This window comes from Balaenoptera musculus, chromosome 3 (assembly GCF_009873245.2).
Source record: "Balaenoptera musculus isolate JJ_BM4_2016_0621 chromosome 3, mBalMus1.pri.v3, whole genome shotgun sequence".
NCBI classification, from domain to species: Eukaryota; Metazoa; Chordata; class Mammalia; order Artiodactyla; family Balaenopteridae; genus Balaenoptera; species Balaenoptera musculus.
Window position 1 is genome coordinate 166,077,871 of NC_045787.1, and position 25,100 is coordinate 166,102,970.

Consider the following 25,100-nt stretch of genomic DNA (forward strand, 5'->3'; position numbering starts at 1 on the left):
CCCAACAAACAGTAAGGCAGGAAAGCCAGGGTCTGCAAGACTTGGGTCCAGATTGCATTTCTGCCTCTTCCTAGAGTATGCTAAATGCCTCCTGGAGCCTCGCTTAAGAGGCGTATCTCTTTCCCGTGGGTTGCCAGTCAAGTAACAGAAATAAGAAAGATTAAAGACACCTAGGACCCTGCAGGAGCTCAATAAAAGATAACTATCGTGACTGTACATTTCCTTCTTCCTAAGCACCTGCAGTGCCCAGGTCACAAGGGGAGATAGGTCAGGAAAGGAGGAATTACTTAATGCTGATGGCAAATTCTGCAGCATCTTTCACCCTCTGTCGCACCAAAAACGTCCCATCGGAGCGGTTGGTGAGGATGCTTTCTGCCGCGGCTCGCTCCATGGGGCCCGCGTACCTGTCAAGATGCACCAGGGAGAAAGGTCCACACAGCCCCTATGTTACCCTATTGAGGCTGCTTTTCCCCCCCAACCCCTGTGATTTCTTTTTAAGTTAATGACAGCCTGGGTCTAGCGGCACCCTTAGACACCAAGGTAAACTTTGGGGGAGGCAGTAGCCAGAGTCCCGAAGTGGGCAGTGGCCGTTAGATATCTGTAAGTCACACCCAAGATTTCACCCCTGGATTGCAGGAGACAACTCAGTCCTTTGGGTGTGACTGTGTCTCAGTGTGACACAATAAGAAATATATATTTGGTTTCTGTGCCTCCCACCCTTTCCTGGCACGTAACTCCTAAAACCTTCGGAATCTCCGAAGTGATAAGTGTCTTTTTTGTATGCTAATGAGATGATTGGGGGCTCTTTGATAGCCTCAGGATGGGGGCTGGTGGTCAGAAGAAACAACCACGTGGTTAGAGGGTTGGAACTTTCAGCCTCACCCTCCATATGGGGAGAGAAGAGGGGCTGGAGGTTGAGTTCATCACTAATGGCCAATGATTTAACCAATCTTGCCCACGTAATGATGCCTCAACCAAACCCCAACCAAATGGTTTTGGAGAGACTACAGGTTGGTGAACACACGGAGGTACCGGGAGGGTGCAAGCCCAGAGAGGGCGTGGAAGCTCCGCCCCCTTTCCCCATACCTTGCCTTGTGCATCTCTTCCATCTGACTGTTCCTGATCTGACTGTTCCTGAGTTGAATCCTTTTATAATAAACTGGTAATCTAGTAAGGAAACTGTCTCTCCAAGTTCTGTGAGTTTGTGTTAGCAAATTACCAAACCCAAGGAGGGGGTTGTGGGAACCCCCCATTTATAGCCGATGGGTCAGAAGTAGGGGTGGCCTCAGCTTGTGATTGGCATCTGAAGTGGGGGATTGTCTCGTGGGACTGAGCCCTCAATCTGTGGGATCTGATGCGAACTCCAGACAAACAGTGTCAGAATTGAATTGAACTGTAGGACACCCAAGCCGGTGTCTGGAGAATTGGAGAATCGTTTGATGTAGGAAGAAAATCCCACACATTTGGTTTTAGAACTGTTGAGAGTGTGAGTATAGAAAAAGTTGTTGGGTTTTCTTTCTTTGACTTGGAATTTGGCATGCCTGGACAGGTATTTACTGAGCGTCCACTGTCTGTCCATCTCTGTGGTCACCAGGACGGAAATAGGGTGAGGAGAGTGAGACATAGCCTCAGGAACAAAATTTAAAGGTCAAGCCAAAAAACTCAGGCATCAAGATAAATAATAACAAGTAAAATAAGTAGTATTTTAATGCAGTATTTTTAAAGTGCAAAAACATCCGTAAAAGGAATGAAGTACTGATATATTCTACAATGTGGATGAACCTTGGAAACATGATGCTGAGAGAAGCCAGTCACATAAGGGCATGTACTGTATGATTCCATGTATATGAAACATCCAGAACAGGCAAATCCATAGAGACAGAAAGTACATTAGTGATTGTCAAGGGCTGGGGGAAGGGGATGGGGGTGATTGTTAAGGTGATGGGGTTTCTTTTTGGGGGGTGATGAAAATGTTTTGGAGCTAGACAGAGGTGCTGCTTGCACACCATTGTGAATGTGAATACTAAATGCCATTAAATATATTGGGCTGGCCAAAAAGTTCGTTCGGGTCTTTCCATATGGAAAAACCTGAACGAATTTTTTGGCCAGCCCAATAGATGTGAAAAATAAATAAAGATGTGACTATGAATATTTTATGCTGTAAATGTAAATATATAACATAAATAACATATATTAATTATAGATAATATATAATTATATATAATATATCAATGTGGACATGAATATATTTATGGCATAAATTTAAATATAAACATAAAAAATATAACTATAGATAACACAATTATAAATAATATATAAATATGAATATGAATGTGTTTATGCTATAAATGTAAATACATAACATATATATTAATCATATACTATATAATTATAGATAATATATGTGGGAATATGAATACATTTGTGCCATAAATTTAAATATATACGAACTATAGACAATACATTTATGATATAAAATATGAATTATTTATCATATATGAATACAAATATGTTTATGCTATAAATGTAAATATGTAACAATATATATTAATTATATACTATATAATTACAGATAACATGTAAGTGTGAATAGGACTATATTTATAAGTGTGAATATAACATAAATAATGTATGTTAATTATACATAATATATAATATAGATAATATATAAATATGAATACAAATATATGCTATAAATATATAACATAATATGTATTAATTTTATATAATACATAATTATATGATCTATAAATGTGAATATGTAATATAAACGTAAATATTAACATAAATGGCACTTCGGTTAATCTTACGTCATGTAAATTTCACCTCAATTTTAAAAATAAATTCAAAAAAAATCTGTGATGAGCAAAATGTCAAAATTTTAAATAAGGACAAGATCTGACTCTGCAGTTGCCTGATTCACCACAATTCACCTTTCCCTACTCCCAGCCCTATCATATCCTGTCTTTATTTACAGTTTTGGTATTTTGGTCATCACGGATTTTTTTGCCTTGCTTTCGATTTTTTTAAATATTGCATTAAAATAGTATGGATCTCGATGCCCGAGTTTTTTGGCACCCCCTTAAATGTTGCACCCAAAATCAGGGTCTCACTCTCCTCAATCCAGTTCCGGCCCTGGTGACCTGGTGACAACATCTGGCAGGGCAGGGGCAGAGTGAGCACAGCCTCAGGGGACCACGGTTTAAATCCTGGCTCTGCCACCTAGTTGCTCTGTGACCTCGGGAACTGAGTTTGCTACTTTGAGCCCCAATTTCCTTTTCTGAAAAGAGGAGATAAAACTGCCCATCACAGAGGGACATTTTCGACAAATGGCAATAATGCAGTTGGTGCACCTCATACATGGTAGGCATTCACGACACGGGTGTGTTATTATGCCCTTTGTGTAATAAGGTCAGGCTTTGGAGTCAGGCAAGCTTGGGTTCGAATCCGACCTCCTTCACTTCCTCACTCTGTGATACTGAACAAATCACTTGTCCTCTCTGAGCCTCGGTTTCCTCCTTTGCAGAAAGAGAGTAAGAATAACGCGTACTTCAAAGTGTTACTACCAGAATTGAATGTGTCCTTGAAGTGCTGACACACGGTCATAAAAACAATACCATAGCATGTCCGAATCTAAGATGCCAATGATTGTAAAATTCACTGTGCTTTCGTGGGCAATTACGAAATAAAAATTACTACCCATAAAATTAGGCAGAAGACTCAGACACCACTAATTGTAAGAGCCATTCCAATGCCAGAGATGTTAAAACGTGGCGGAGAAAAATGTGTATTTTAGAATGCATGAAATGCAGTCATAACAGCGAGTGCTAATAATAACAGATAATAAAGTCCTTTTTGTGTGCCAGGAACAGAGCCAAGCACTTTATAGGCTCATGGAAACCGCCTAACAGCCTTATGAAGCAGATATTATTAATCTGTTTTCCAGAGAGGAAAGCTGAAGCACAGAGAAGTTGAGTTACTGGCCAAAGGTCACAGAACTGGATAATATTGGAGTCAGGATTTGAACCCAGGTCAGTGGGCTCCAAAGCAACACTGGAAACCTCCATCCCTCACTGCTCTATCAGTAGTAGGTGCTCAAAAAAAAGGGGGGGTGGGGGTGGGGAGAGGGAACTGCCATTATATCATCACCATCATTTTCCTTCCAGTGAGAACATAATGTCCCAAAGTCAGGGACCTTCTTTTGTCTGTTCTCTCCTCAGCAGCCCCCGGCATAGGGCTGGAGCCAGCAGTTAATGCCCAAGGTTTGAAGAATGAATAACTGATTGGTTTGTAGCCCCCATCCCCACCCCAATGCCCAGCCCAGGCATCCACCCCAAAGCACTCCAAGTTGAAAATTTAAAAGGTGGTTCTACTTACCAGAGATGAACAGACAGGTCCTGAGGGGGACCCTGGGGACACAAAGACCAAGACTCAGGGCAAAGGGTCCAGCACGGCAACAGGCTTCAGGGCACTACATTGTTCATTCATTCCTTTTTTCCACTATCATTTATTGGGGGCCTATTATGTGCCAGGCACTGTGCACTTCACTGGAAATACAGTCCCAGAATCCAGGGGGAGAAATCAGTCCACCCTCAAATGAATCAGCTTTAAAGAGGCAGCTACGTTTGTAGGCAGAAATTGGAGAGATGTTCAGATCTTGGCTTCTGAATGCCATGTTCCAACGAAAGGACCCAGGCTCCTTGGGAAAATGGTTGATTCCAAGATTGGGGCAGAAAAAGTACAAGAGAAGTCTGCTATTGTGCTAGAAAGTAAGGAAGGGCTCAAAGAATGATGGGGACATGCCAAAAGGACAGAAGAGCCAGCCTGAAGGGGCTCCCATTGGTCAAGGGTGGGACAACTTTAAAATAAAAATCCAGGAACATTTCCTGAGATAGATAACACACAGATACATAGATAGACACGTAGAAGATTGATTGATACATAGATACACAGATACACAGCTAAATACAAAGATGATTATTAGATGAATACACAGATGATTGATAGATACATAGATACAAAGATGATTGGCTGATACACAGATAAATACATAGATGATTATTAGATAGATATATAGATGATTGATAGGTAGATAGATACATAGATGATTGATAGATAGATACACAGATACAGATGGATACACAGATAGATACATAGATAGATGATTGATAGATACACAGATGATTGACAGATACATAGATACAAAGATGATAGATAGATACATAGATGCATACATATATAATACCTAGATATACAGATTAGAAGAGACAGTTCTTCTTTACAATAGAATATCTGCTAATAATTTCGCAGGAAATGATGGAGTTGGAAATTCATAATGTAACTTCGCAGGAATTGATGGAGTTGGAAATTCATAATGTAACTCCACAGTGGAGAAATGAACCCAAGCCAAAAATAAAAAAAGTCAAAGATATTTTTGGGAAAAGTATAAACATGTACTCTGGATTACATAATATATAATGATTTATATTATATATAATAATTTATATAATAGTATAATGTCCTTGTTGAATTTCATGTTTTTAAAAATCATGCTATGATTATACAAGAGAAGGTTCCTGTTCTTGGGAGATATTCAGAGATGAAGGAGAAATACGTCTGTAAACTTACTTTGAAGTATCTCAGGAAAAATAAATAATAGACATTTTAAAAATAAATAAATTGTGCAGAGAAAGATGATAGAGCAAATGGGACAAAATGTTAACAGGTAGTGAATCTGAGTAAAGGATGTATGGAAGTTCTTTGCATTATTCTCAGGACTTTTCTGAAAGTCTGAAATTACATAAAATGAAAGCGACAAAAACAGGACTTTCCCTCTGCAGGCTCCTATGAGGGCTGTGAAGCAGGCAGCAGGGTCACGACGGAGGATAAGGTTTGGGAAGAGTGGGGAAGATCTGAAGTCATCATCAGGAAGAGGGAATCAGGGGCTTCCCTGGTGGCACAGTGGTTAAGAACCTGCCTGCCAATGCAGGGACACGGGTTCGAGCCCTGGCCCGGGAAGATCCCACATGCTGCGGAGCAACTAAGTCCATGCGCCACAACTACTGAGCCTGCGCTCTAGAGCCCATGAGCCACAACTACTGAGCCCACGCGCCACAACTACTGAAGCCCGCGCACCTACAGCCCGTGCTCCACAACAAGAGAAGCCACCGCAATGAGAAGCCCACGCACCGTAACGAAGAATAGCTCCCACTAGCTGCAACTAGAGAAAGCCTGCGGGCAGCAATGAAGACCCAACACAGCCAAAAATAAATAATAAATTAATTAATTTTTTTAAAAAAAGATGACGGAATCAGGGGAGCGGGGAACAGGTGAAGAAGGACAGGGGCCGGGCAGAGTGGTGGGCAGGTCTGTTCCCAAAAGCTGGGCAAGGAGGCACGGGGTGGGAAGAGACCCTGTAGAGGACTCCATTCGGTGCCCCAGAAGGAAGGTAGGGGTTGGCCAGCCTTCTGGACCCCTGCTCCTTCTCCTGATGATGGAGAGGATCTTCATACAAGAAAAACCAAAGAGAAAAGGACTGGTCATCCTTCCCAGGGTGGCCCCCTCTCTGGGCTCAGTCATTGAGGTAGGGAGTGACCTGCCATGATGGGCGGCCCCCTCCTGATCTCAGGAGTGTCTCCCCAACGCTGCAGAGGGTCGCAGGACCCTCTCTGAACTCCCCTGCCCTCTCTCCAACCAGACTTGAGACACTCACGTGCACGTAGGGCTTGACCCTGTTACAGGGAAACCAGCCAACTTCATTGGTAGACGTATTCCTGCCCTAAGAAGATGGGAGGGAAAGATGGACAGAGAAGTTACAGGCATCCAACATGTGTGTGTGTGTATGTCCATCTTTCACCCAACGGCCACTCTGCTTGGCCATCTATCTCTCCATGGCCTGGATGCCCAGAGAGGTGTCAATCAGTATCAACTTCCTGGGAAGACCACCAGCTCAGAAGGGCCAGGCCAGCCCCAGAAATCCCCACAGACGTCACTCTCCCCAGAGCAGCCGTGTCCAGTTGTGCCATGATCCCATTCCCAAGGTCACCTACACCCTGACCCCCACGCTCAGGTCCTTCTCCATCACTCCCACGGCCCCAGCCTGTACCTCCCACCAGTTCTGTTCGGCTTCGGCCTTGGTGAGCTCCACAATGTCTCCAGGGCTGAGGCGTAGAAAAGGTCCAATGGCTCCAGGAGGTGGAGGCAGCCCATAGTACTCCTGGCACACCTCCATCTTGGGCAGGCCTGGAGGGGAGGGGAGGTGGTGATACAGCACGGCTGGTAGTCCGGGACTTTCAAACCTGAGTCTCACCACTCACCAAGATGGCGAAAATTAAAAAGACAGACAATACGGCAATACCAATACGGTGGCAAGGATGTGGAGCAATTGGAAGTCACCTGGGTTTCTGGATTCTATTTTTTTTTTTTTTTACTTGAAGAAGTTTTTAATATGAAAATATTTAAAATAATTTTTTTGGCAAAAACAGGGAGGGTGGCCACCACCCCATAGCCCATTCCTACATGGCTGTAGGAATCCACTTTGGAACACTATTTGGCTGTATCCACTAAAGCTAATTCCACTCCTGACATATCACCAAGAGAAATGAAAACATAGGTCCCAGGGAGTCATAGACAAGCATGTTTACAGCAGCTCTCTTCACAAGAGCCAAAAAAATTGGCAACAAACCCAATGTCCTCAAGAAGATGGATAAACACAGCACAAAATACGATAAGCAACGAAAAAGAACAAATGACTGCTTCAAGCAACCACACTAATATGCAGTAACGGAGTCCGTGCTGTACAATTTCATATGTATGAAGTTCAAGGGCAGGCAAAACTAATCTATGATGATAGAGGTCAGACAGTGGTTCCCTCTGGGAGGCAGGATGCACTAGCAGTGAGTATGACCAACACCATCCAATAAAACTTTCTGCGATGACAGAAATGTTCTATACATTAATCTGAATATGGTGGTTATATGGGTAGAAATTCAGTGAGCCACACATTTAAGATTTATTCATTTTATACACCTTATGGTATGTATTTTCTATCTCAATAGAAATATTTCAAAAAAACAAAAAAAAAGAAATATTTCTATCTCAATAGAAAATTATATGCATATATTTATATATATAAAATGGATATGAGCAAGTGTATATATGTGTACATATATATGAACATATATGTATTGGCTATGTTTAAATATATATATATATATATATATATATATATATACATATATATATACACTCACATACACTCATATATATTTCCTCCTATTGAGGACATTTGGGTTGCCTGGTTTTTGACCAATAAAGCTGATATATACATTTTTGTATAAAGCTGATTTTATACATATGTATTATTATATTATATATATAGTGTGTGTATATATATATATATATTCCTGCTATTGATGACATTTGAGTTGTTTCTAATTTTTGACTATTACGAATAAGACTGATGTATCTATATCTAGCTGTAGATATAGAACTACAGCTAGATATCTATCTATGTATCAGGATAGATAGATAGATAGATAGACAGACAGATAGATAGATAGATAGATAGATAGATAGATAGATAGATAGATAGATAGATAGATAGATAGATAGATAGATAGATGATAGATCTGAAACTGAATCTTTACACTGATTCTGTATGACTATGAGCAAAGAGTTTATTTTTCTTGGCCACACCAAGTTCTTCAATAATGCCTTGCCGCCCTGCTTCCTAGCCTTCGTACATGCTGTTCCCTCTGCCTGGAACATTCCTGCCATCCTCACCTGTCTGACCCCTCCTTATCCCTCAAGTGTCCACTTTAATGCCACCTCCTTTGAGAAGCCTTCCCTGAAGGCTCAGATTCATCAGGTCCTCCAGCTGAATGCTCTGGAAAACCCTCTACTTCGCCCACCTCAACTGGAATGACTTAGCCAAAGTCTGTCTCCTGCTACCAGCCTGGGAGCTTTGGAAGAACAGGAAGCACACTGTTTTTAGTCACCATTTGTCCCAGATAATATATACAGTAGATGCTGAATAAAAATCACCCATCACGACTGTGATCCCACAAACACCATTAATATATACCAAAATCCAGCCTTTCCCCACTGCCATTGGGCTAAAACGAATTCTGGCTCAGCCAAACTCTGCATCTCCTGCATCCAGTTGGACTACACTTTGCTGAAACTACTCCATTATGATAAGATTTTGTGATACAGAATCAGTAGGAGAAGGGATGAGGTGTGCCCAGCCAGCTAAGACTACAGATGGAGTTTGTCAGCGAGAAAAAAAAAGGGGGGGCGGGGTGGGGGGGGCAGTGAATAATAAAAGTGAATGGGAGGGGGTGGAGGGATAAATTGGGAATTTGGGGTTAATGGATACACACTACTATATATAAAATAAACAACAAGAACCTACTGTATAGCACAGGGACCTATATTCAATATCTTATATTACTGTATCAATATAGTTAGTAATAAACTATAATGGAAAAGAATCTGAAAAAAAAAAAAATATATATATATATATATATATATATATAACTGAATCACTTTGCTGTACACCTGAATCACTGTAAATCAACTATACTTCAGTTTAAAAAATACGTATATACATAAAAATGTGAATGGGAGAGAAAGAGCATCTCAACGAGGGTTTCTATGTTCCGTCCATCCCCTTCACAGTGTTTGAGCAAAGCTAGTAAAGAATTTGAGTTCGTTATTTATAAATTCCTTTTGGGTTTCTAAGACTGGAACAAATGCTTGATAAGCAGGGCAGTATGTGGTCATTAACGTAATTGTTGAGATCTGCCCCTGGGCCAGCATCACTGAGGCAGACTAGATTTATTTCTGCCCCACACAGCGCCCCCTGCTGACTCACCCAGCTCATTCCTCTTTTTGTCTTGAGCCCGCCGATGTGGCTTATCCTGGAGGGAGAGACCAAGACAGCAAGTATCGCTACCTGTGCCCAGCCTGAGTGCTCAGCCCTTATCTGAGCACCCAGCAAAGAGCCATGCCCACTGCCAAGGGCTCCCAGGTCCTGCCTTCCCTACCCACCCCCCTGATTTTCCACGCACAGAAAGGAGCATGGGGGTCTTACCTTCTTCATAGTTCCTGAAAAATCTGAGAGGGTAAAGGAAATACTAGTTAGAATGGGAACCCCCCACCCTCCATGCAGAAGCAAGCCCACCTCCCAACTTCAGTCTCCTGGTACCTTGCCCGTGTCGACCACATGGAGGGACCCTCCCCAGACACTCCTTGTGTGCAGGTGCCCGGCATCTCTGACAACGGTAGCCCTGATAGAAAGTGCCTCTGGGATGCAGGGAGAAGATAAAGAAGAGAGTCAGTGATATTGAACGAACACAGCCAATCGTTTTACCAACAACATAAAGGGCCCCTTTGTGTTCTCTTTAGAGCAGGATAGAGATGGAGAAGCTAAAGGTCAAAGGAGGGCCTCCCCCCTCCCAACTCAGGGCCATGACAGCCAGGGGAGCCCCCCCCCCCCAAAGAGGAAGAGCCAACCCAGCCCAGGACCCAGGTCCATCCTCCCAGACTCCCACCTCAGCAGCATCTGGCAAGCCTTGCAGGACGTGGTCTCCTCAAAGGAAAACATCTGGAAGTCATGCCCGTTGGCAGTGGCGTTCTCGGGGTAGATGTTGGAGCTGGTGAGGGAAGATAATTCCATGCAACGGAACAGGATTCAGCCATAAAAGGGAATGAAGTACCAACACACGCTGCAGTGTGGATGGATCAAGACTTCATTCTTTTTTATGGCTGAATACTATTCCATTGCATGGATATGCCCTGTTGTGTTTGTCCATCCATCCACTGATGGACATTTGCATTGTTGCCACCTTTTGGCTGTTGTGAATCGTGCTGCAATGAACATGGGTGAAGACAGAAAGCAGATTAGTGGTTGCCAGGGGCTGGGAGCAAGAGAAATGGGGAATGATCACTTCATGGTTGCAGGGTCTCCTTTGGGGTAGATGAAAATATTCTGGAACTGGATAAAGGTGATGGTCGCACATTGTGAATGTACTAAATGCCATTGAAATGTACACTTTAAAATGGCTATGTTTGGGGAACTCCCTGCTGGTCCAGTGGTTAGGAGTCCGTGCTTTCACTGCCAAGGGCCCGGGTTCGATCCCTGTGGGGGAACTAAGATCCCACAAGGCATGCAGCACAGCCAAAAAAAAAATGTCTAAGTTTTTGTTATGTGAATTTCACCTCAAGAAAAAGAAGGAGGAGGAAGACAAGGAGGAAGGATTTTCAGGCTGGTGACTGAAGCTTACGAAGACTTGGCATTCTGGTGATGCAGACAGCCTTAAAAGACTGTCCCTCTCGTTTCCCAGATGAGGAAACTGAGATTCAGAGTGGTCTCATGGCAGAGATGAGACGACAGCACAGAATTGCCTCCCAGATCCTGCACCCACATGATACAGTCCTCTGAGGATAGAAAGATGGAGGAGGAGGGGGGCTCACATGGCCATCTCGAACTGCTCCATCCACTTCTTCTTCAGTTCTCGTGTCTTGAAAAACAGCTCATAGCCCTGGGCACCTTGGTCCTCAATCAGGAGGAACATGTGGGTCCACTGCAGGGAAGCAGGGTTGAGAATGAAGGCACCTGCTCTGAAGAGGGTGGGACCACACGCCCATTGACCCTACCACTGCGGGGAGAAAAGGGTCAAGCCAACTACAGCCTGTCTGCTCCCAGGAGAGCCATGCATGGGGTACCACGCAAATACACATTCACAAATCTAAAATCACACAACGCACGCACCGGCATTCCAAAGGCCAAGTGGAGAGCTCAAGCTGCATTGAGGACCCCCAGCACTGAGGTCCCCCAGTTACAGCCTCCAAGCCTCACCTTCTTGTTGTCCCGCTCTCCGGAGGAGTCATCTCTAACTTGGAAGCTGTGCAGGTTCACAAAGTCCTTGAGGTCGTAGGTGTCCCCTCGGCGCTTACAGATGAGCAGAGCTTTGTCGAGCAGGAAGGCGTACCTGGAAGCAGCTGGGTCAGGTGCCCCTGTCGGGCTCCTGCTTAAGTCCCTACCGGCTCTCTGCCTGATCCCCTCCCATCTTCCTGGCCCCCGCCCTGCTGTCCATCTAGGATTCCTGCCCTTCTCCTCCTCTGTGGCCAACTTGGCCATGCCTACCTCACCCACGTGATCCTTACAGGTCCTGCCACCTGTCGTTCTTGGCTCCGCCCACGCATCCATGCTGGCTCTGCCCCGCCTCTCCATCTAGGCTCCACCCACTGGTCTGTGTGGCCTCACCCACCTGTCTATCTAGAAATAGGGCCAAGCCCCTGCCCAGACTTCACTCCAGATCCGTGTTGGCTCTGTCCACCTGCCTAACTGGTAGCCTGGCCCCGCCCCTGTCCAGGCTCCACCCCAGATCCGTGTTGGCTCCGCCCACCTGTCCATCTTGGAGCGCCGCTCCACAGAAGTGATCTTGAGCTCGCCATCGATCTTGGGTCGGCCATAGTGGGCCAGAGACTGGTCCTACACAGCAGACAGGGTGTCTGGTAATGGGCCACGCAGGAGACCAAACCCCCTCCCCACGTGGCCACGCCCCTGGCCATCCCCACTCCGCCCCCTCACCAGGTTCTCGATGGATAGCTGGAAGTTGGTGATCTGCCTCAATGTCTCATTGTCCCGCTTGACCTCGTTCACGCACTGTGCCAGGTCCTGGGGGTGGGACAGGGGTGAGCCTGGGCCCCCCCAACCTGGCCGGAGACAGGGGGTCAGCCCCCAGCAGGGGCTGGCAGAAGGATGTCACTGTCCCCAAGGGGGACGCTGCGAATAGCTCACTCGGCGTACAGGTGTGTCCCCGTGCGGTGGGGGCAGGGGTGGCCCGTGGGTATGACCGTGCCTGGATGGTGCTCACTGACCTGAATGCATATGTGTCCCCGTCACCCCTGCGTGTGACCACTCACCCTCATGGCATCCAGGGCCAGCCGCAAGTTCTCCTTCTCCGTTGCGTCCTGCGTGTGTTTCACCAGCTCCTGCGCGAACCACAGAGACGCATATCACCCGGGGCCTGCCCTCTCATCCTGGGAGGCCTTCCAAACAAGCCTGGCCCACCAGCTCCTTCTCCTCCTTCTGCTGTCCCTAGAGGCATGGCCCCAATGACCTCACCCAGAGAGGGGAGCCCAGCCCCCAGGAGCCCTTGCAGGGAGGTCGATGTGCCAAACCCATGCCTGGGCGCCCCCTTGGGCACCTGGAGAAGGAGGTGATATTTGAGGACCCGCTGCATGGGCACCATCAACAGGTCCCGTAAGGTGAACCTCCCGTTGTTCGCTCGCTGAGAACATTCCTGGGAGATTGGAGAAAGAGGTGAGTGAGAAGAGGTAGAGGCAGGTGGGGATTTTTATAGAACCCGAAGCTTCATCTCTCCCCCAAGGAAATAAGGAAGAATGCCACGGGGTAAGGGGTGGTTTAAGACCCAGCTGGAAGGCTGCCTGGGGAAGAGGTCCAGGATTCCTCAGCTGAGGGGGGGCTGGAGAGGGGGAGATGGACAGGTCTGGAGGGTCCCCACTGTGGAGACCAAAGAAGCTGACGGACGGCACACACAAGCCATTCCTCAGCATCCCGGCCCCGTCTGCGCTCCCACTAGACACAAGGGTCCAGGTTGGGGTTCAGCCCAGGATCAGGACTTGGCTGGGATCGGGGTTCTGTGTGAAGTTGGGCTTCAGCCCAGACTTGGGGCACAGCCAGGGTTGGAGCTCTGGCTGGGGTTCAGTGTGCCCTCAGAGTTCAGATCAGGGTCAGGACCTCAGCCTGGCATCAGGGCTCAGCCCAGAGTCAGGGTTTAGCTGGGGTTAGGGCTCAGCATTCTGGTCCATCTCCTCCTGGTCCATTTCTCCCACTTGGCTAGGCAGTACCACCCTCCCCAAACCTTCAGCGGGCAGACTTCTGGCTGGGCTGCCACAGAAAGGGGTGCCATCTCCAGCTCGGGTTCCTCTCTACTGCCCCTGGAGCCTGGGAAGGAGTGGGAGACACACACACACACACACACACACACACACTCAAAGATGTAGCCCATCCCCCCACCTCCAGCTTCATCTGCACATCCTCCCGGGCTGCAGCCACACGGTCCAGGTGCTTGCTCGCTGACTCCACCTGGCTGCAGTAGCGGCCATAGATGAGGAACCTGCGGGAAGAGGACAGGTGGCCGGGGAATGGCAGCTGGCACCAAGCTCAGGCAGATCTGGGTGTCAGTCCCAGCCCCACCTCTTCCCAGCTGCGTGACGCTGAGCCTCAGTCTTCCTGTCTGTAAAATGGTCATAACAATGGCACGCCACACACACACACACACACACACACACACGTGGGGTTATTATAGCATTAAATGAGATAAAGCACAAGAAGCTCTTATCAGAGCACCTGGTGTAGCGTCTCTGCTCAATGTTCATTTATTTAAGAAGCATTTATTGATCACCTACTGTGTGCCAAGCCCCATGTTAAGCACTTTAAGCATCGATTTACTCAGTCCTCACCACAACCCCAGGAGATACGTTCCTGGATCACACTGATTTTATAGATGTGGAAGCAGAAGCACAGAGAGGTTAAGTGACTTTCCAACGTCACACAGCTCTCAAGAGAAAGAGCTGGGAATTTAACCAGAGATGGGCAGCCCCTTGCCCACGAGCAAAGAAGGAAAAGCCCTCTCTGTCCAGTGGTCTATGAGGGTAGGGCCTCCCAAATGCCCACTCAGGGCAGGGTGACCTCCAGAGGTCTGGGCTGGCCAGCTGGGTCTCACCTCTCCTTGTATTTGATGAAGACCTGGTAGAGGGTGGGTGCACTGGGGTTGGCCAGGGCTTCCTTCATCTCCTTTAGGAATTGGGTGTGCACGCGAAGCAGGTCCTACTCGGAGAGAGGGGTAAGGGCTGGGGCGGGAGCCTGGGTCTCGGGATGCCGGGTGGGAGAAGGGTCATCCGCCCACCCTATGTCATTCATCTTCCACCCCCCACACTCCAGGGACAGGCAAAGCCAGCAGACCATCCCCACTGGACAGAAGTCCGGGAGGGCGGGAATCGGTCAGTTCACCTCGATGTTGATGAAGATGATCTCAACGTCTTGAGGTTTAAGGAACCGCTGCAAGGGCTTCATAAAATGCTGTGGGTGGGGGGGGGAGACAAGGATGAAGGATGAAGGAGGAGAGAGGATGAAGGGTGAAGGAGTCCCAGAGAGACGGGGAGGAGGACACAGAGACGGAAAGGGATGAACAGAAACGCAGAGACTGAGAGAGAGAGAGAGAAATGTGTAGAGAGAAGGAGACAGAGGCAAGGAAACAGGAAAGGAGAGAAAAGAGCGATGGGAAAAAAGTCCACACAAAAACCTGTACAAGATTGTTCAGAGCAGAATTAGTCATCGTAACCCCAAAGTGGACACAACCCAAATGTCTGTCAACGGATGAATGAACAGCAAAATGTGGTCCATCCATGAAAAGGAGTGAAGTACTGACACACGCTACAATGTGGATGAACCTTGAAAACATGATGTTCAGTGAGAGAAGCCAGACACAAAAGACCACATAGTGTATGAGTCCATTTAAATGAAATGTCCAGAATAGGCAAATCCATAGAGACAGAAAGTAGATTAGTGGTTGCCAGGAGCTGGGGAGAATGAGGATTTAAGGGGTGATGGTTAAGGGGTATGGGGTTTCTTTGGGGGATGATGAAAATGTTCTAAAGTTGGGAATTCCCTGGCGGTCCAGTGGTTAGGACTACGCACTCTCACTGGCGAGGGCCTGGGTTCAATCCCTGATCTGGGAACTAAAGTCCCACAAGCCACGCAGTGCAGCCCCCGCCCGCTCCCCACCAAAAAAAAAAGAAAGAAAAAAAGGTTCTAAAATTAAGCAGTGGTACACAACATTGTAAATCAACTGTACTTCAATAAAAATGTTAAAATAAATAAACTGTGGTGACGGTTGTACACCCTTGTGAATATACCAAAAAACATTAAATTATAGATGTTAAATGGGTGAAATGTATGGTATATTGATTAAATCTCAATAAAACGGTTAAAAAAAAGAGATGGCCAAAGGACAAAGAGGAACTAGAAAGTGAGAGTAATAGAGACAGACGGACAGAGATGAGGATACAGGAAAAGATAGAGACAGGGATAAAGAGAGAGAGATAAACAGAGGAAGAAGTAGGGAGAGATACAGAAGGACCAGAGACGAGGAGAGACAGAGAAATACAAAGCAGCGCGGACAGGTAAGAGCCCCAGGCCCGCGGGACGGATGACGCCTCTCTGCTCCGCGCATGCGCGTGGCAGGGGCGGGGCCTGAGCATCGCACCTGCTGGATGGAGCCCAGCGTGTCCGTGTACTTCTCTTCCGTCTGCTGGATCTCCCGCAGACAGCAGCACCGCTTGTCATACTCTGTCATCTTGGGCTGAGAGCGGAGAGGAGAGGCCGGTGTTGGGGTGTCCGGGGCCGCGCCCCACCCGTGCGCCTGCCCCGCCCGGCCCTGCTCTCCCACACACCGGCATGGGCACCGGCTCCGTGCGCATGAGGTCCTCGTACACCTCGTCGCCCTCGGCCTCCTCGTTCTCCACGCAGTCGTACAGGTCCTCATCCTCCTCCACCGTGTCGCTGCGGAGGTGGAGTCAGGCAGGGCCAGGGGACTCCCCCAGACCAAGGACCCTTCTGATCCCCTGGGGCAGGGTCCTCGGCCCCTCAGACCCTACAGGGCAGGGTCCCGTCCCCTCAGACCCCCTGGGGCAGAGCCACGTCCCCTCGGACACTCAGAGCAGGATGGTGATCCCCTCATACCCCAGGGCAGGGTCTTGGTCCCCTCAGAACCCACAGGGCAAGGTCCTGTTCCCTCAGACCCCCCGGGGCAGGGTCGTGGTCCCAGACACTCACTCGATCTGGTCCGACAGGCCACTGTAGATGTCCTCATCCCCCACACTCTCCTCCTCAGTGGGGAAAGGCCTGGGGGAGCCAAGATGGTGTAAGCCAGAGGCCAGAGGGCCAGGTGGGGAGGGAGCTTCCAGGAGGAGGAGGATTGGGGCCAAATGGGTCCAGAGCTGTCGGCTCAGATAGTTACTCACATGATCCCCTTGTTCTGGGCAATTGGCGTCCAGGACAGAGCGGACAGAGTGTAGATGACCTGTGACAAGGGCCGAGGCTGCTCAGCAAGCCCCTTGCCCACCCACATGCCAGAACACAGCCTCCAAGCACCTGACCTTGAGGTTAGACCCCATGCCCCTGGGAGCCTAATTTGGGATTTTCCCACCTTCCCATTCCCCGACGTCAGCATGTCAGCGTTCCTTTAACTGAGCACCCACCACTTGAACCCCTTGTTCTATTCAATCCTCATAATCACTCAGAGAGGATGGAGTGATCTTACTTCCAAGTTAGACAAGGGACTTAAGGCTCAGAGAGGCATGGCCACATATCTGAGGTCACACAGCAATTGGTGGAGCAAGGACTCAAACGCAGTTCCACATGTCCTAAGCCAGGCTCTTTGCACCTGGTGTACAGCTTGGTCTGGCCCATCAGTCCTTCCCCAGTAGCCCTTGGCTTGCCCAGTGTAGACGTTTACGGAAATGAATTGAAATCCAATCTTTGGGCTCTCGGTGTCCAGCTCACAGGCAGCTCAGTCCCAGCTCACCTTCCCGAAATCCTGCACATCAAAGAGGTCAAAGGCCTCAAAGAGCTCACTCCGCTTGAGGCCGAACTTCTCATAGCAGGTAGACAGGAAGGTGCGGATATTCTTGAGGCACAGGAACTGTGGAGAGATAAATGAGAACGGACAAAACATAATGGGACAGGGGAGAAGCTGACCCTTGGCCATCTGGCTTGAGGACTGGCACAGAAGAGGAAAAAGAAGGCACAGCCCCCCAACAAGTAAAGATCAAGCTGTACCTGAAGCCAGTCTACCCCTGAATTTTTTTTTTATTGAAGTAAAATTCATAAGAGATAAAGTTAACCATTAGCAGGTAACAAAATGTGGTGTATACATACATTTGGAATGTTACTCAGCCATTAAAAAGGAATGAAATTTTGATTTATACTACAACACAGATAAACCTTGACAACTATGCTAAGTGAAATAAGCCAGACACAGAAAGATGAATATTGTATGATACCACCTACCTGAGGTCCCTAGAATAGGCACATCCATAGAGACAGAAAGTATGTTGGTGGGTAACAGGGGCTGAGGGAGACGAATAGGGAGTTAGTGTTTAATGGGGACAGAATTTCTGTTGGGGAAGATGAAAAAGTTTTGGATATAGTGGTAACAGTTACACAACATTGTGAATGTATTAAACGCCACTGAATTGTACACTTACAAATGGTTAAAATGACAAATATCATTTTATTTATATATATATTAGTCATGTATTTTATATAAAATTTTATTTATAATTATAAAATATATTTATATCATTTTATATATATAATGATAAATATTATGTATAGTTTACCACAATAAGAAAATTTAACCATTAACCATTTTATTTATCTTTTAAATTAATTTTTATTGGAGTATACTTGATTTACGATGTTGTGTTAGTTTCTGCTATACAGCAAAATGAATCAGTTATACATATACATATATCCACTCTTTTCTAGATTCTTTTCCCAGGTAGGTCATTACAGAGTACTGAGTAGAGTTCCCTGTGCTATACAGTAGGTTCTTATCGGTTATCTATTTTATAACCATTAACCATTTTAAAATGTACACCTCAGTGGCATGTAATACAGTCACAGTATCGTGCAATCATCACCCTGTCTATTTTCAAGACAATTTATCACCCAAAAGGAAACCGTGCATTAAGTGATGCAGTCACTTTGCATTCCTCGCTCTCCTCCCTTCTCCCTGGAAACCACTCATCTGCTTTCTGTCTCTATGCATTTATCTATGTCCATCAATGGATACTGGATACACAAAATGAGGTGCAGCCAAACAGTAGAATACAATTCAGCCACAAAAAGGGGTGAAGCACTGATATATGCTGCAAAGGGGAAGGTCCTCAAAAACATGATACTCCATGAAAGAAGTCAGACACAAAAGGTCACATATTGTGTGGTTCCATTTACATGAAATATCCCTGACAAGGACCTACCGTATAGCACAGGGAACTACATTCAATATCTTGTAATAGCCTATAATGGGAAAGAATCTGAAAAAGTATATATATATATATATATATATATATATACACATATATATACTGAATTGTACACTTACAAATGGTTAAAATGACAAATATTATCATTTTATTTACACATATCAGTCATATATCTTTATATAAAATTTTATTTATAATTATAAAATATATTTATATCATTTTACTTACATATATAATGATAAAAATTATGTATAGTTTACCACAATAAAAAAATTTAACCATTCACCATTTAATTAATTTTTACTGGAGTATAGTTGATTTACAATGTTTCAGTATACATACATACATACATATATATGTATGTATGTATGTATAACTGAATCACCTTGCTGTACACTTGAAATTAACACAACGTTGTAAATTAACCATACTTCCACTTTTTTTTAAATCAAAAAAAAAAGAAATATCCTTGAAATTTTCAGTTTCATGAGCCAACACATTCTTTTTTTGTTTAAACCAGTTTGGGTTGTGATTTGCAACCAAAAGATTCTAGGTGATATCTCAGTTAAACATACAAGATGTCATTCTGGCTTTGGGGGGGTGGGTTCTGATGTAAACAAGCCCTCATGTCCTTGCATTTGCCCATCATCAGCTCAACAAATGTCCCAATGGGATCAACTGTCTCTAACGTCTCTCAGATTCTAGAGGATTCTAACCCACCTCCCCACCACAGCCTCCCCCAGCACGCGGAGCTGGCCTCTCCCATGGCCCCCGGCACTCTCAAGGAACTCGGCGTGGACCAAGATTCCTGAAGCATATTCATCAGGAGAGCTGGCTAAAATGCACCTTGCAAAGCCACACATTGTGTGACTGCTTTCCTATGAAATGTCCAGACCAGGCAAATCCAAACAATGGAATATTACTCAGCCATAGAAAGGAACAAAGTACTGTTTCATGCCACTGTGTGAATGAATCTTGAAGACATCATGCTCAGTTAAAGAAGCCAGTCACAAAAGGCCACATAGTGTATGATCCCATTTATATGAAATGTCCTGAGTAGGCAAATCCTTAGAGACAGAAAGTAAGTTAGTGGTTGCCAGGAGCTGGGGAGTGGGCAGAATGCTTAATGGATACGGGATTTCTTTCTTTTTCTTTTTTTTTTTTTTTGGCCGTGCCACGAGGCTTGCAGCATCTTAGTTCCCTGACCAGGGACTGAACCTCGGCCACGGCAGTGAAAGCGCTGAGTCCTAACCACTGGACTGCCAGGGAACTCCCTGGATATGGGATTTCTTCTGGGGGTGATGAAAATGTTCTAGAATTAGACAGTGGTGAAGGTTGCACAACTTTGTGAATATATTAAAAACCACTGGACTGTACACTTTAAAATGGAGAATTTTATAGTATATGAATTATATCTCAGTTTTTAAAAAGTGCATCTTCCAGGTTCATCCCCTCATACTATTCAGTCAAACTCTGCTGGACACCTGAGTCAGGTCCCACCCCTCCTCTGCCCACAGCCCTCCAGGGCTCCACCCTCCTTCAGGTAAAAGCCGAAGTCCTCTCCATCGTCCACAAGGTCCTGCACGACCTGCCCCGTCCCCTCCCTGCCCTCCCCTCCTCCCTCTCTCCCCCTCACTTACTCTGCTCCAGCCACAAGGGGTTCCTCACTGTTCCTGCAACACACCTGCCCCAGGACCCTTGCATTGGCTGTTCCCTCTACTTGGAATGCACTGCTTAGACACTGAATGGTGTCCCCTCTAAAACTCATGTGTTGAAATCCTAACCCCCAGGACCTCAGGATGTGATTATATTTGGACATAGGGCCTTTAAAGAGATAATTAAGGTAAAATGGGATCATATAGTTGGGGCTCTAATCCAATCTGACTGGTGGGTGTCCTTATAAGAAGAGGAGAGGGGCTTCCCTGGTGGCGCAGTGGTTAAGAATCTGCCTGCCAATGCAGGGGACACGGGTTCGAGCCCTGGTCTGGGAAGATCCCACATGCCGCGGAGCGACTAAGCCCGTGAGCCACAACCACTGAGCCTGCGCGTCTGGAGCCTGTGCTCTGCAACGGCAGAGCCCGCGACGGTGAGAGGCCCGCGCACCGCGATGAAGAGTGGCCCCCGCTCGCCGCAACTGGAGAAAGCCCTCGCACAGAAACGATAACCCAACACAGCCAAAAATAAATATAAATAAATAAATAAATTTATAAAAAAAAAAAAAAAAAGAAGAGGAGATTAGGACACAGACGTGCACAGAGGGAAGATCATGTGAGGACACAGGGAGAAGGTGGTTGTCTGCAAGCCAAGGAGAGAGGCCTCAGAAGAAACCAAACCTGCTGACACCTGGACTTCCAGTCTCCAGAACTGTGAGAGAACACATTTCTGTTGTTTAAGCCCCCAGGTGTGTGGTACTTTGTTACAGCAGCCCAGGCAAACTCATATACTCTGATGTGCACAAGGTTCCTGGCTACCTTCTTCAAGCCATTCCTCAAAGGTCACTTTCTCCATGAGGCCTCCTCTGACCACCTTATTTTAAATTGCAACCCCCCTCCTCTGGCATTTTCCATCCCCTCCAACTGTGCTTCATTTCTTTCTTTTGTTGTTCATCTCCTCCAAATCAAATGTCAGTTTCAGGAGAGCAGGGCCATTGTTTTGTTTCTTGGTGGACATTCAGCACCTAGAATAGGCCTTTGATAGATATTTGTTGGATGGATGGATGACAGTGAGGGCCTGGAAATCTGCATTTTTAACAAGCTCTCCAGGCAAATCCCAGGTACTTGCTAACCCCTATTCTGTGATTCTACAGTAACAAAATTTGCATTTTGGGGATGCCTACTTCACGTGGTTGGGCACTCAGACTTATTCCCTTCTCTTGATAACCCCGTGAGTTTTTAATGCCCATTTTACCTATGAGCAAGCAGGCTCAGAGAGGGAAGGAAAGTTGCCCAAGATTATTAACAGCAAGAGTAAGTCCGTGGCTGGGACTTCCCTGGCGGTCCAGTGGTTAAGGCTCCACTCTTCCACTGCAGGGGGCACGGGTTTGATCCCTGGTCAGGGAACTAAGATCCCGCATGCCACGCAGCATGGCCAAAAAAAGAAAAAAAAATGTATGCACAGGGAACTCTGCTCAATATTATGTAACAACCTAAATGGGAAAAGAATTTGAAAAAAAAATAGATACATGTATATGTATAACTAAATCACTATGCTGTACACCTGAAACTAACACAACATTATTAATCAACTATACTCCAATACAAAATAAAAAGTTAAAAAAAAAAAGAGTAAGTCTGTAGCATAGAAAATATACTTGTGCTTACCAAAGGGGAAAGGTGAGGGGAGGGATAAATTAAAAGTTTGGGATTTACAGATACACAGTACTGAATATAAAATAGATAAACAATAAGGACCTACTGTATAGCACAGGCATCTATATTCAATACTCTTGTAATAACCTATAATGGAAAGAACCTGAAAAAGAATATATATATATATATATACACACACTATATATAAATGTATCATTTTGTTGTACACTTGAAACTAACACAACATTGTAAATCAACTATACTTCAATTTTTAAAAATCCAAATAGATAGATAGATAGATAAACAAACAAATAAAGCAAAATGAGTAAGTCCATAGAAGAGCTGAAATTTAACTCCAGGATGGTGTGAATCTGGAGCCAGTTTTCTTGACTATAGCTTCAATGCATTGCCTTTCATGCAGTGGAAACCAGCATGAGCTCCCGCCATGGGCTCCATTCCCAGCACTGTCTGTATATTGTTTTAAATGTATGTAGTTTTAAATAAAAATTGTATATATTTAAGGTGTGCAACAGGACGATTTGATATGTTTATTCATAGTGAAAGTATTACTATGGTCAAGCTAATAAACATATCAACTCTTCCCATAGTCACCATGTTTTTGTGTGTGATGAATGCTGTTGAAATCTACTCTCTTAGCATATTTACGGTGTTCAATACAGTGTTACTAAGTACAGTCATCACGCCTGTACCCTAGACCTCTAGACTGACTCATCCTATGTAACTTCAACTTTATACCCTTTAACCAACGTCTGCCCACTCATTTCCCTACCCCCACCCCAACCCCTGGTACCTGTCTTTCTACTCTCTGCTTCTATGAGTTTTACTCTTTCTATATAGAGAGATCAGCTCATCAAAATTAATTTAAAAATTAAACAGGACTTCTATGGTGTGTGTGATTCGGATATTCTTTTTTTTTTTTCAGATTCTTTTCCATTATAGGTTATTACAAGATATTGAATATCGTTTCCTGTGCTATACAGCAAGTCCTTGTTGGTTATCTATTTATTTTTTATTTATTTATTTTTGGCTGCGTGGGTCTTCGTTGCTGTGTGCGGGCTTTCTCTAGTTGTGGCGAGGGGGGAGCTACTCTTCGGTTGCGGTGCACAGGCTTCTCATTGCAGTGGCTCCTCTTGTTGCGGAACATGGGCTTAGGCACGTGGGCTTCAGTAGTTGTAGTTCGCGGGCTCAGTAGTTGTGGCTCACGGGCTCTAGAGCACAGGCTCAGTAGTTGTGGCACACAGGCTTAGTTGCTCCATGGCATGTGGGATCTTCCCGGACCAGGGTTCGAACCCGTGTCCCCTGCATTGGCAGGCGGATTCTTAACCACTGAGCCACCAAGGAAGTCCCAGTTATCTATTTTATATACAGCAGGGTGTATATGTTAATCCCAACTCCTAACTTATAGAAATGTTTTTATCAATTTAAATGTTTCTTTGTATTCCTAGCTTCCTGAAAAGTTTTTGTATTTGCTCATTTTATTGAATCAGGAATGGATGTTGACTTTCATTAAGTGATTTTAAAGATCTGTACGGGATGATCATGTGTATTTTGTTCTTGATTCTATTAATGGTAGTGAGTTATATAATCGAATCCCCAATATAAACCTTTGATTCTTTCTGAATGACTCTAAATTTTCTCTGCATTGAAAAAGGTAGAAATGAGTCACATGTTATCTATGGGCTCTAAAATGTAGGTGTAAGAACCTGGTTATAATTTTACTCAGTGTCATTAATTCCTTTGTATCTAAAAATTATAGATTTTTAGAGGCTATTCTGCCTCAATATTTGTGGATGCTTTTGCTGGCACGCATGTGGCCACATTTAAGTCAGGTCAGAAATGATTAAAATGATGAATAAAGGGAATTTATTTTTAAATTAAAAAAATATATATGTCATATTTATATGAGAGGTATCATGGAATCCTTGCAACAATCCTGCAAAATAATTATGATCATTATCCTTGTTTTACAGATATGGAAACTGAGGTAGGGACAGGCAGCTGGGGTGCAAACTCAGGCAGCTGCATTTATGAATCAATTCAATACACACTGTTCTTTGTATCTGTGTATCTCACACTTTCATCTTCAGATTTTATCTTCTTCTCAATTATTGCCACATCCACAGCCTACCTAAGCCATTCTATGTGGAACATGGACTTTAAATTAACTTTAACATAAATTAATGTGTTTAAGGAGAGAACATCCTACTCTCAAAGGAAACCAGGATTAAGTGTTATAAGCAGAAGCCAGTGTAAAATAAAAATGATGTAAACAATGTTATACATCATATTTATTAGCTGGATCCTGTTGCTTGCCCAAGGCCTGTTCTGTCAAAAAGAGATTAGCAACTATGACAGATGCATAAAAGACACAGTAGCAATTCAACATCCATTTATGTTCAAAGAAAGAGAGGAAGAAGAACTTTTGGCCAAGTAGGAATGGAAAGGAGCTTCTGTAACCTGATAAAGAGCATCTTGAAAAAACCTTCAACCTTTGTCTTAAGTCAAAAGCAAAACATTATACTTAAGAGCGAAATGCCGTAAAGATTTTTTTTGAAATAAGAACAAAGGCAAGGGTGCCTGCTGACCATTCCTATTAACTATACTAAAGATCTTAGCCTGCGTTGTAAGACAAGACAAAGAAATAAAAGGAAAGACAGAAAAGAAAGAAATATCAATACAATGCTC

The 25,100-nt window shown here is 45.0% G+C and overlaps 1 protein-coding gene across 2 annotated transcripts in view; it reads right to left on the reverse strand.

Moving 5' to 3' along the window:
• Window positions 1-25,100, reverse strand: part of VAV1 (vav guanine nucleotide exchange factor 1) — a 55,885-nt gene that overhangs the window by 6,981 nt on the left and 23,804 nt on the right. For both annotated transcript variants that reach the window (XM_036847413.1, XM_036847412.1), the window contains exons 2-23: window positions 17,622-17,738; window positions 17,059-17,117; window positions 16,871-16,939; window positions 16,489-16,597; window positions 16,302-16,397; window positions 15,047-15,115; window positions 14,760-14,863; window positions 14,051-14,150; window positions 13,218-13,313; window positions 12,934-13,002; window positions 12,599-12,685; window positions 12,414-12,499; window positions 11,864-11,996; window positions 11,479-11,588; window positions 10,557-10,658; window positions 10,211-10,308; window positions 10,097-10,119; window positions 9,878-9,923; window positions 7,106-7,242; window positions 6,713-6,778; window positions 4,378-4,409; window positions 288-404 (exon numbers count right to left, since the gene is read on the reverse strand). In XM_036847413.1, coding sequence (XP_036703308.1) covers window positions 288-404; window positions 4,378-4,409; window positions 6,713-6,778; window positions 7,106-7,242; window positions 9,878-9,923; window positions 10,097-10,119; window positions 10,211-10,308; window positions 10,557-10,658; window positions 11,479-11,588; window positions 11,864-11,996; window positions 12,414-12,499; window positions 12,599-12,685; window positions 12,934-13,002; window positions 13,218-13,313; window positions 14,051-14,150; window positions 14,760-14,863; window positions 15,047-15,115; window positions 16,302-16,397; window positions 16,489-16,597; window positions 16,871-16,939; window positions 17,059-17,117; window positions 17,622-17,738 — 1,925 coding nt within the window. The remainder of the gene's footprint in view (window positions 1-287; window positions 405-4,377; window positions 4,410-6,712; window positions 6,779-7,105; window positions 7,243-9,877; window positions 9,924-10,096; window positions 10,120-10,210; window positions 10,309-10,556; window positions 10,659-11,478; window positions 11,589-11,863; window positions 11,997-12,413; window positions 12,500-12,598; window positions 12,686-12,933; window positions 13,003-13,217; window positions 13,314-14,050; window positions 14,151-14,759; window positions 14,864-15,046; window positions 15,116-16,301; window positions 16,398-16,488; window positions 16,598-16,870; window positions 16,940-17,058; window positions 17,118-17,621; window positions 17,739-25,100) is intronic.